A 12274-nucleotide genomic window follows, 5' to 3' on the forward strand; every position below is an offset into this window, starting at 1 on the left:
TTTTACTGAATCAGTTACAGGAGATTTGTTTTTCAGTTCTTCTCAGATCCTCAACAGACAGTCATCACAACCATTTTATAGACTAAAACATGAATAAACTGAGGACGTAGCTCAAAATATTTGTTTTAATTCAAACGCATTTCAAATTATACAAACGACTAAGAACCAGCTTGACAAAGGTGATGGTTTACTATTCATAACATGCTTCTTAAAATATATAAAAAATGCTCCAAAAACAGTTCTGTACAATCTATTTACATTATCAACATGTACATACAAATTCCTTATTGAGAGAAATCGAAAGCACCAGTCCATGGATTCCAGCATGGGATGCAATAAGCATTTAAAACTGTCATTTTGTCTCACTGCATTGAGCAATAAAATGAAGCCATGTAATAGAGTGGACACATTACATAACTGGCATTGATAGTGTTAACATGGTCTTTGAAAGTAAAAAAGCTGACATGGTTGAGTCTAGACCTTAATGGTTAGACTGAAGCATTTGGCAGTAAAGATGATCAAATTACTGAGAACAAGAGAGAGGTCCAAATACTGTGTTAAATGGCTGGGGCAAAAAGACTGACAACCTAAGAATAGCACAAAGTGCTGTACAGTATCTACAAACACTATCATAGAATGGGCTCTAGAAATCAGTAGTGACTGGAGAACGTTTCAGCAGGTCGCCATTGCTAGTCATCTTTACACTCAAAATCCAATTTCAATCCTTCATTTCAACATTTAAAAGTGTCAATATTGGAGAGGTCTGTCATTGTAATGGTGAGCATAAAGCTTGCCCAATTATCGATCTTGCAGGACAAGTCATGTTCATTATCCTCCATCCTCATGCCAGCCTCTCAGGCTAACCCAACCAGCCACAGCACCAAGTGCAACTCAGTGCACAGACAAACACCCCCCCTAGCAATCCAGAACATTCAGATCAGGTGACCGTGTTGTAATTCTGCTTTCAGAGAGCGTACGCAGGTGGACCTACTTTGTTTGGCAATTCCTTGTATGAGAACTCAAATCAGCTGTACTTAGACTTAAGGTCCTCCCCTGTGTGAATTCCACAGTGGTTGATATTTGATTCTTTCCATACAGAAAAACAGGTAAGTGCAGTCCAAGGCACATGTTAGTGTCACAAAGTGGAAGTTGAGAAAGTTGATGGCCCTGACTGCTACACTATAGTTCCAGGTTTGGAGGAGCCCTCATGCCAGTAAAGTCTCTGGTCATCTGGATCCAAGCTGCAGTTCGTTTGGCTGTTGATGTAGGTTTCTGTTTGGTTCACATCTACATTGGGTCTGCAACACATACAGGATGTATACAGGTTAGGCTAGCAACAAAAAACTGATAATACAATCCAAGAAAAGAGACATCTCCACTGGTGAAAAGTTATTTGAGTAATTTAACCCTGGGCTGTTACTTCATTGGAACACAGCACTGGAGAAATTAAATGGAACACTCCACCTTTAAGAGAGTTATATCCCAGTTTCAAAATGGCAGGTGTTAGTTAGTGTGTTCCACCAGGATTAAACTATTCACACACCTTAAAACAAAGCAGATGGACAGATGAACAACAAGCATCAAACACACGCAGCATTCAAATATCCAAAATGCAGGCTCACTTGCCTTCTTCCACAGATACCACCACTTCCAAAGCTGCTGCCCCACCACCACCAGTGTACACCACCATAGAGTAAAGAGTACTAGGACAACCAAAGCAGTCTTGTGTTGTTGTTTTTTTACTGCCACGCACAAAATGAGTCACCACCAACACCATATAATCTGTGGCGGTAGTTTGTTTCTTCTCTCACCCTTTATTTAGCGCGGGTGTTTAATTTCGGTGGTCAGAACTCAGTACCATGACAGGCACCAGCATTAAACCTCTCTAATGACCCTGTAGCCACTGCTGGCCCCGGCACCAGTCTATCACAGCTCCTCCACCCATACCCTGCTGTGGGACATCTGTGCACGAGAGGGTCAAAGGTCAGTGATAGTGATAATGGGGTGGGAGAGGAGACAGCGGGGGTAACTGACAGTCTAAGTGGTGTATGTCTATGCACACCCCTTAAGAGGTGACCGCTGGATGACAATTTGGTATGGCAGCTGAAAGAGATGGCAGAAATGAACAACAATCATAAAAGCCATGCAGTTCCCTTATCATAGAGAGGGAGAGAGAGACAGCCCAAACAAACAGCTTTGATACTAATTGAAAAAGAGAAGCCCAAAGCACAGACCAGGACATTGTTTAAGCTCACTTTTTTTTTTAAAACAAGCAAGCAATGAAGTCACGCTGAGGACAGACTGGTAGCTGGTTACTTACTACTATCGTGGGCTACACTTAGCAAAGGAGACTTTACTAAGCTTCTGGCTTCTGTAGCTGTGGGACTGCTGCAGGGGACTGGAGCCCTGGCCCCGGGCCCAGCCGGAGCCCACAGCCAGGGGAGGAGGAAGGAAAGGAGGAGAGGTGGTGGAGGATAAAGAGCTAGCAGGGACAAAGGCACAGTACCTCTGGCCATCAGGGATGTACCAAGAGCCCTTAGAGTGCTGGTAGGAGGAGCAAGAGGAGCCATATCTATGAAGAGAGCAGCCCAGTGGACAGTTAAAGCAGGAGAAGAAGAAGAACCATTCCTAAGGCCAGTAAGATGAAGAGCTAACCACTGGCTGCACAGACAGACGCTATAATCAATTTCAAGCAGCCATGCTAATTGGCCTGCAAGTGAGTGAGCACCAACTATCAAACTGTTTCCAACACTTCTGGGACATATCATGGTCAGCAAGGGAATGTCAGACACACAGGTCACAATGGTGTGTGGCCGATAAAACCAAAGAGAAGCTTCATTTTTTCCAGCGAGCATCCATTCTCCACAATGACACAGTAGTGTTTAGCTCCATTGTTAATTAAGTAGGATCAGGGACAGCCAATCAGATACGGAGCTGAATTGGGACTAAGAATAAATTCCCTCACCTGTTGTGGGCGTGCTGGCTGTAGTGAGCGGTGCCGTAGGAGGGGTAAGGCGGCTGCACCGGTAGGGGCATGTGGAACTCTGACATACCCCCTCCTAGGTGACCGCGCCAGCCTCCTGCTGTGGAGGACTGCTGTGATGAGACTGGAACAGAAACCACAACAAAGAAAAGTTACAATAGGATAATTTATCTCTGAGATATAGAACGCAAATGAGTGACTGAATGTTAGCATTCATTGACATGCTGGAATGCAGAGAAGGCTGATGCGTGTCGTTTTGCATTCCTCATTTAAGTGAAACCAAATAATTGCCTTTGACGGACAGACAGGAATATCATTCTGTTTGCATGTGAGATGAGGGAGTTTGCAGGCTGTCTGTACCTGAGGAGTAGGATGTGTTCCTGCTGTAGGGAGCTGGCATGGTCTGGTAACCCAGGCTCTGCTGGGAACCCCTCTGGTTGTAGTCGTAAGTCTGTGGTTGCTTGTGGCTTGCACTGCGCTGGTACCAGCCTTTCAGGTGCTCTGCCACCAGCGCCTTCTGGATGTTCTTGGTCAAATGTTCCGTCCTGGGCAGAGCTTGACGGTTCCTGGGCGGCCTCAGGGTGGCGTAGGGGTTCTGAGCCATACTGTCCATCTCGTCGTCACCATAGCGACTGCTGTACACATCATGCCCGTGGTTGGCCGGCGCGGCGTGGTATGAAGGGTTAACGTTGTAGTGACCCTCTAACTCGTTGTTGTACATGTAGACTCCATTAGAGTAGGGCTCTGGCTCTGTGTAGCTGGGGTAGCCCGTCACATAGTAGGCCGTGGTGGTGGGTCGTGGTGCCCGGGGGGGCTGGTATGTGTTGTAGCAGGCATCAGCCTGTGCCAAGTTGGGCATGCTGCCCGTGTTGGCGTAGATGTTGCCCTTCCTGCCACGCCAGCGGTCCCTGGGGCGGTGGGTATGGTTCCCAGGCACTGTATACTCCGCGCTGGATTGGCTGGTGTAGGATGAGCCATCGTCCAGGACCTCTGTGCTGTTGCTGCGGCGGAACGGGACGAACGCTGGCGCCGGGGGTGTGGTCTCTTGAGACTGGGACTCCAGACTGCCACTCCGCTGGCGGAAATGCTGGGGGTCGTCATCTGACCTGGAAACAAACAACATCATGATGAACAACATGATCCTCCTTCTTATATACAGAGTTAGATTGATCACTACCTGACATAGGGTTAGAAATCCCATCCAGAAGTTATACAGAGGACAAAGGTCTAGACAGGACGCTAGTCTAATTGGGGCTCTGTATGTGAGGGGTGTACGGAGGTCATGGAGGCCAGGGCCTGTATTCACAAAACATCTCAGAGTAGAACATTGGTGCTGAGAACAAACATTTTACTCCTACTCTTATGGGTAAAAATAAAAGCTATACATGAAGCCTCTTTAGTAATAAGAGTCCCACCTAGTCGACATATTTAGGACACTTCATGAGCTGTCCTAAACAGTTAAGAGTTACCAGCAGGTGTCTTGATAACGGAAAAATGCAGCAAGTCAGTGGTTCCTGTTTTGATATTTCTACATGATCAACTCATAAATAATCTAAACCTACATGCAACAGTACCTCTTCCACTTTTGATAATGATTTCTTATGAGGCCTATTTCACATGATACACCTAAATAAATAATGTTTTTCTTTCACTTATTGAATTACCTACAATATGTCATTTGAAGTTATCCCTTTGGAGCGCAACATGTGTTGTTGAAACAGTCTGAATTGGGCATGCTTTAACGTTTGGCAGTTGAATTCGTCTTGATCCTAGGGTTATGTTAACTTGATTGTGTTCAATGAAAGTTAGACCTTTTAAACGCTGTATGCGACATTATCGGCAAGTGACTTGATGCCCACTGTGCCAAAAAGATTTAGAGTCGTTAGACAGGAGTGACAAGTGTATTGATAAAACAGTTTTATTGTGAACATTCAGCTGTTAACAACAACCGGAATTTGTTAAAAAAGCCTTATGCATGCCAACATATTAGGCAATAATAAAGAGTAGGCAAAGTGATCGTGTCAGGCTAAAATTACAAGCATTTTGACCAATGCAAAATTGGTTGTCTGAATGGTGCTATATAGTTCACAGAGGACTATGTCTCATCGCGATTGGCTATTCCCCATCATTTGCAACATGTCAATGAGCGTCATCACTATCTTTACTTTGCGGTACCTTGAACTGTTGTGATTAAAGTTTAATCATTTTTACAAGCTGATTTTACTCCTGGCTCAGAGTTTGTCTGAGCAGTCTTTTAACATTGTCCTAAAATCTGCTCTGAGCTGGGAGATTCTTTGTCTTAAAACAGGTTTGAATAGGATTCCTAGGACCTTTCTGAGATGCTTTGTGGATACCGGCCTGACCTACCTGAACTGGATGCTGCTGTAGGCATTGCGGGTGAGGAGGGGGGTGGGAGGCATGCTGTGTGCAGAGGCAGGCTTGTGGCTCGATAAGGCATCTTGGTGATTGTAGTGGAAAGGTTCCTGGACTTCGCCATAATTTAATCTGAAACACAGATAAGAACCATGCTTTTCACAGACTTGACTTCCTCAGGGTTGAGCTTCTACCTTGATTACACGGCCTCTCCCTCTCCTCACCACTCAAAACATAATATTAAAGCTGTATCCTTGTGTGCAGGGATTTCAGTCATCATTTTCACCTGGATGACTGTGATTTCATAGGTCATTGATCTTTCTCTTCATGGAACGGTAAACAAATAACATTACCAAACAGTAGCAGTAGAACTCCTGCTCTCCTCTCTCCCAGCAGCATATCATCCAAGTCATTTGGTAAATGTTCACGCAGTGAGCGAATACGTTCAAATTCAGAGTTTCCAGAGCAGCTTTCCGGTCCCAGACTATTTTCCCCTCCTTGGGATTGTGGTTTCTTCCTTAGCAGGCAGAGACATGCTTACTGCTGTCTATTTCTTTTTTTACATGGAGCGTGTTGGGGCTGATAAGAGAAGGTTGTGGGGGCAGCAGGAGAAGAGGCTGGTAGGAATGCAGGCAGCTCTCCCTGGTTCTCCTCTACAGGTCTATACACGCTGCTGCTCCCTGGGCCCCAAGAATAACAGTCTGAAACAGACTGGGTAACAAAACAACCCAGAGCCAGGAGAGCTGTAGCCAGTGGCCAGGCCCGTGCAAGAGCTCTTACCTGTTGTTGGGGCTGAGGTCCTGGGACTGCTCGTGGGCTGAGGCCAGTCGGTCAGACTGGTAGTGGAGGCTCAGGGTTTCTGAGTGGTGGGGCCGGGGAGAGTACTGCACAGAATGGGACTGTTGCTTTTGGCCTCCCAGATCCTCGTCTAAAACACACAGGTGAACAGAAGGAACTGTCATTGTCACAGCCTGCTAAAAGCTATGGGGATGCTACAGATGTGAACAGAGAATTTAGCTAATGTATGTATGATATAACCTCCGCAGCACTCACCATCGTCCAGAGTAAGACTGTCGGACAGTGAGCTGAGTTCTGCAAGGTTCACATCATCTGAGAAAAGGGGAGAAATGGAGGTTAACACATGCTTGTGTTGGGCTTTTCATTAGAGGCCACATCTGATAAAAACCCATGTCCTGAAGTCTTCTTTCTTTCAGACTAGTACAGACAAGGTGTTTCTGACAGGAATTGTGATTCCTCAGTATGCTACAGTCAATCTAAACTGTGTTATCACTATGACTGTATGCAATGTCTGGCTGTTGGTATGGTGTGGTGTAGGCTACCTGCTATGATTATTGATGCTCTCTGGGTAGGCTTTTTGCCCATCTTGATCCTGTATTTGTTGATCTCCTCCTCAATCTCCTGCAGCTTCCTCATGGCGTCCAGGCAGTTCCTCATCCTCTTCTTCTTCACCGTCTTACAGAGCTCAGCCTCGTTGGCTAGTTTCTTGGCCGCTTCCACGATCTTCTGCTGCAGGGCAAACCTGCTCTCCAGGTTTCTGAGATGGGGATCCTGCAGGACAAGAAGACACAGTAGAAACAGATGAGATTAGTAACTTGCACACAGGCACGCAGATCAGTGCAAAAGGGATTTTCACAGAATAAAAGAAGCATATTCATCACTAGACTTCCTTATCCTGGTCGTATATAGAGAATGTCCTCCACACACACACACACACACACACACACACACACACACACACACACACACACACACACACACACACACACACACACACACACACACACACACACACACACACACACACACACGCGCGATTAAAATGTTGCATTACAATGTCAGTCAAGTCTAAGATTTATTAGCCAAAAGAACACATAATATTTATGACAGCCAGTGCTCCCATCCTGTGACTCCTATACTAACCGCATCATAGGGAAAGAGGTCGTCCAGTTTGAAGGCTGTCCCCATGCGCCGACGCACCACGGGGGGCTTTTCACCCGAGTCCAGAGGGTACTCTTTAGGCAGCCTGCCTGTCAGCTCCTGGAAAAACAAAATGAGAACAATCAGCAGTGATATAATCTAATTGAAATTATTTAATTCAAGTACCGATGAAGATGCTTACAGCTTCTCGCAGGCAGATCTTCTTGAGCTCCTCTAGTTTCTGAGTCAGAGAGTCCTGCAAGTCCTTCTCTTTATTCTTCAGGTCAGCAATCTTCTCCTTCTTTAACTCCTCGCTCACATCAGAGTCTTCTGACCCTGCATCAGGCAGACATTCTATTAAAACCATTATGATCACTTTAATCTCATCTAATCAGCATTTGTCTTTTTGAAGTCAATAGGACCGATATGTCCGTCAAGCATTGTCCATTGTTAGCTCATTGTCTACCTGCTGAGATGAGGGATCTGTTGCTGGCCATGATGAGCTGGTCTTTACTCTCCATGCTGGACAGCTTACTGATCCTGGGCGCTCCAATCTCCGTCAGGTCCATGGCGATGTCACCCAAACGTCTGGCCGTGGTAACTTTGGACTGGAGAGAGAGGGGGAGGGGAAGAAGGAAAAAGAGGGAGACAGTAACAGTCACACACCAGTATTTATTCTTAAATGACTTCACAGAGAGATAAGAGCCCCATTTGATGCTTCAGCCCAGGCTGGGAACGAAGCCCTCTCTCAGCACAATTCCTGGATGAGCACCATCTGCTTCTGAAAGGCTGAAACCCACCTGACTGCAGCCACACACTCATTCACCCCTCGGAGCAACTATCATAACTCACACTCAGCTTGTGTAACGACAGTAATGTAAAATAACCCACCAAAATATGCATCATCAAAACAAACACGTAAAAAAATGTCCTTCTGTGCTGATTCATCAAATAGAGCAGCAAGGAAAGTCGACATGAAATCAAGAATCCACACAGCTATGCTTAGGCTATTCTAAGAACACTATAATATACATCAATTAAAATGATACATTAGGCCTGTCCCAGACAAAAAAAATCTTGGTCGATCAAGAGTCGTCTGTTCTTTCGACCAATCGATTGGCTATTCAGTAGACTATTCTTTTGACCAATCGATTGTGCTGGGCCTGGCTCAGACTTGCTGCACTGTGTTAAAAAAATAAAATAAACAGTGAGTGACTAACTAGCACCTGTTGTCTCCCTCTCCTCCCTGCTGCAGTCACCCCCACAGAACATCAGTGTTTATAGTGTTGTCTCCCTCTCCTCCCTGCTGCAGTCACCACCACAGAACATCAGTGTTTATAGTGTTGTCTCCCTCTCCTCCCTGCTGCAGTCACCACCACAGAACATCAGTGTTAATAGTGTTGTCTCCCTCTCCTCCCTGCTGCAGTCACCACCACAGAACATCAGTGTTAATAGTGTTGTCTCCCTCTCCTCCCTGCTGCAGTCACCACCACAGAACTTCAACAGTGTTTATAGTGTTGTCTCCCTCTCCTCCCTGCTGCAGTCACCACCACAGAACATCAGTGTTTATAGTGTTGTCTCCCTCTCCTCCCTGCTGCAGTCACCACCACAGAACTTCAACAGTGTTTATAGTGTTGTCTCCCTCTCCTCCCTGCTGCAGAACATCAGTGTTAATAGTGTTGTCTCCCTCTCCTCCCTGCTGCAGTCACCACAGAACATCAGTGTTTATAGTGTTGTCTCCCTCTCCTCCCTGCTGCAGTCACCACAGAACTTCAACAGTGTTAATAGTGTTGTCTCCCTCTCCTCCCTGCTGCAGTCACCACCACAGAACATCAGTGTTAATAGTGTTGTCTCCCTCTCCTCCCTGCTGCAGTCACCACCACAGAACTTCAACAGTGTTTATAGTGTTGTCTCCCTCTCCTCCCTGCTGCAGTCACCACCACAGAACTTCAACAGTGTTTATAGTGTTGTCTCCCTCTCCTCCCTGCTGCAGTCACCACAGAACTTCAACAGTGTTTATAGTGTTGTCTCCCTCTCCTCCCTGCTGCAGTCACCACCACAGAACTTCAACAGTGTTTATAGTGTTGTCTCCCTCTCCTCCCTGCTGCAGTCACCACCACAGAACATCAGTGTTTATAGTGTTGTTGCTGCAGTCCAGTGTTAATAGTGTTGTCTCCCTCTCCTCCCTACTGCAGTCACCACAGAACTTCAACAGTGTTTATAGTGTTGTCTCTGCCTCAACTGTGTTAATAGTGTTGTCTCCCTCTCCTCCCTACTGCAGTCACCACAGAACCCAGTGTTTATGCTGCAGTCACCACCACAGAACTTCAACAGTGTTTATAGTGTTGTGTCCCTCTCCTCCCTGCTGCAGTCACCACCACAGAACTTCAACAGTGTTTATAGTGTTGTCTCTCTCTCCTCCCTGCTGCAGTCACCACCACAGAACTTCAACAGTGTTAATAGTGTTGTCTCCCTCTCCTCCCTACTGCAGTCACCACAGAACTTCAACAGTGTTTATAGTGTTGTCTCCCTCTCCTCCCTGCTGCAGTCACGACCACAGAACTTCAACAGTGCAGTGTTGTCTCCCTCTCCTCCCTACTGCAGTCACCACAGAACTTCAACAGTGTTTATAGTGTTGTCTCCCTCTCCTCCCTACTGCAGTCACCACCACAGAACTGCAGTCAACAGAACTTCAACAGTGTTTATAGTGTTGTCTCCCCTCCTCCTACTGCCAGTGTTAATAGTGTTGTCTCCTCTCCTCCCTACTGCAGTCACCACCACAGAACTTCAACAGTGTTTATAGTGTTGTCCCTCTCCTCCCTACTGCAGTCACCACAGAACTTCAACAGTGTTAATAGTGTTGTCTCCCTCTCCTCCCTACTGCAGTCACCACCACAGAACTTCAACCGTGTTTATAGTGTTGTGTCCCTCTCCTCCCTACTGCAGTCACCACAGAACTTCAACAGTGTTAATAGTGTTGTCTCCCTCTCCTCCCTACTGCAGTCACCACCACAGAACTTCAACAGTGTTTATAGTGTTGTGTCCCTCTCCTCCCTACTGCAGTCACCACAGAACTTCAACAGTGTTAATAGTGTTGTCTCCCTCTCCTCCCTACTGCAGTCACCACCACAGAACTTCAACAGTGTTTATAGTGTTGTCTCCCTCTCCTCCCTGCTGCAGTCACCACCACAGAACATCAACAGTGTTTATAGTGTTGTCTCCCTCTCCTCCCTGTGCAGTCACCACCACAGAACATCAGTGTTTATAGTGTTGTCTCCCTCTCCTCCCTGCTGCAGTCACCACCACAGAACACAGTGTTAATAGTGTTGTCTCCCTCTCCTCCCTGCTGCAGTCACCACCACAGAACATCAACAGTGTTTATAGTGTTGTCTCCCTCTCCTCCCTGCTGCAGTCACCACAGAACTTCAACAGTGTTTATAGTGTTGTCTCCCTCTCCTCCCTACTGCAGTCACCACAGAACTTCAACAGTGTTTATAGTGTTGTCTCCCTCTCCTCCCTGCTGCAGTCATCACCACAGAACTTCAACAGTGTTAATAGTGTTGTCTCCCTCTCCTCCCTGCTGCAGTCACCACAGAACATCAGTGTTTATAGTGTTGTCTCCCTCTCCTCCCTGCTGCAGTCACCACCACAGAACATCAACAGTGTTTATAGTGTTGTCTCCCTCTCCTCCCTGCTGCAGTCACCACCACAGAACTTCAGTGTTAATAGTGTTGTGTTTAGTGTTTATAGTGTTGTCTCCCTCTCCTCCCTGCTGCAGTCACCACCACAGAACTTCAACAGTGTTGATAGTGTTGTCTCCCTCTCCTCCCTGCTGCAGTCACCACAGAACATCAGTGTTAATAGTGTTGTCTCCCTCTCCTCCCTGCTGCAGTCACCACCACAGAACTTCAACAGTGTTTATAGTGTTGTCTCCCTCTCCTCCCTGCTGCAGTCACACCACAGAACTTCAATAGTGTTTATAGTGTTGTCTCCCTCTCCTCCCTGCTGCAGTCACCACAGAACTTCAACAGTGTTTATAGTGTTGTCCTCCCTGCTGCAGTCACCACCACAGAACTTCAACAGTGTTTATAGTGTTGTCTCCCTCTCCTCCCTACTGCAGTCACCACCACAGAACATCAGTGTTTATAGTGTGTCTCCCTCTCCTCCCTGCTGCAGTCACGACCACAGAACTTCAACAGTGTTAATAGTGTTGTCTCCCTCTCCTCCCTACTGCAGTCACCACAGAACTTCAACAGTGTTTATAGTGTTGTCTCCCTCTCCTCCCTGCTGCAGTCACCACCACAGAACTTCAACTGTGTTAATAGTGTTGTCTCCCTCTCCTCCCTACTGCAGTCACCACAGAACTTCAACAGTGTTTATAGTGTTGTCTCCCTCTCCTCCCTGCTGCAGTCACCACCACAGAACTTCAACAGTGTTTATAGTGTTGTGTCCCTCTCCTCCCTGCTGCAGTCACCACCACAGAACTTCAACAGTGTTTATAGTGTTGTCTCCTCTCCTCCCCTGCAGTCACCACCACAGCAGTGTTAATGGTGTTGTCCCTACTGCAGTCACCACAGAACTTCAACAGTGTTTATAGTGTTGTCTCCCTCTCCTCCCTGCTGCAGTCACAGTCACCACAGAACTTCAACAGTGTTAATAGTGTTGTCTCCCTCTCCTCCCTACTGCAGTGAACTGCAGTCACCACAGAACTTCAACAGTTTATAGTGTTGTCTCCCTCTCCTCCCTACTGCAGTCACCACCACAGAACTTCAACAGTGTTTCCCACTGCAGTCACCACAGAATAGTGTTAATAGTGTTGTCTCCCTCTCTCCCTCTCCTCCCTGCTGCAGTCACCACCACAGAACTTCAACAGTGTTAATAGTGTTGTCTCCCTCTCCTCCCTACTGCAGTCACCACCACGAACTTCAACAGTGTTTATAGTGTTGTGTCCCTCTCCTCCCTACTGCAGTCACCACAGAA

General features: G+C 46.7%; 1 protein-coding gene across 3 annotated transcripts in view; it reads right to left on the reverse strand.

Moving 5' to 3' along the window:
• Window positions 1-107: 107 nt before the first annotated feature.
• Window positions 108-12274, reverse strand: part of LOC135540221 (FERM domain-containing protein 4B-like) — an 88051-nt gene continuing 75884 nt past the window's right edge. For 2 of the 3 annotated variants that reach the window (XM_064966710.1, XM_064966708.1), the window contains exons 14-23: window positions 7761-7902; window positions 7497-7630; window positions 7298-7414; window positions 6697-6925; window positions 6410-6466; window positions 6137-6284; window positions 5351-5488; window positions 3344-4089; window positions 2966-3107; window positions 108-1298 (exon numbers count right to left, since the gene is read on the reverse strand). In XM_064966710.1, coding sequence (XP_064822782.1) covers window positions 1175-1298; window positions 2966-3107; window positions 3344-4089; window positions 5351-5488; window positions 6137-6284; window positions 6410-6466; window positions 6697-6925; window positions 7298-7414; window positions 7497-7630; window positions 7761-7902 — 1977 coding nt within the window. In that variant the 3' untranslated portion in view covers window positions 108-1174. The remainder of the gene's footprint in view (window positions 1299-2965; window positions 3108-3343; window positions 4090-5350; window positions 5489-6136; window positions 6285-6409; window positions 6467-6696; window positions 6926-7297; window positions 7415-7496; window positions 7631-7760; window positions 7903-12274) is intronic. The other variant, XM_064966709.1, reaches the window with a different exon arrangement.

This window comes from Oncorhynchus masou, chromosome 5 (assembly GCF_036934945.1).
Source record: "Oncorhynchus masou masou isolate Uvic2021 chromosome 5, UVic_Omas_1.1, whole genome shotgun sequence".
Classification (NCBI taxonomy): Eukaryota; Metazoa; Chordata; class Actinopteri; order Salmoniformes; family Salmonidae; genus Oncorhynchus; species Oncorhynchus masou.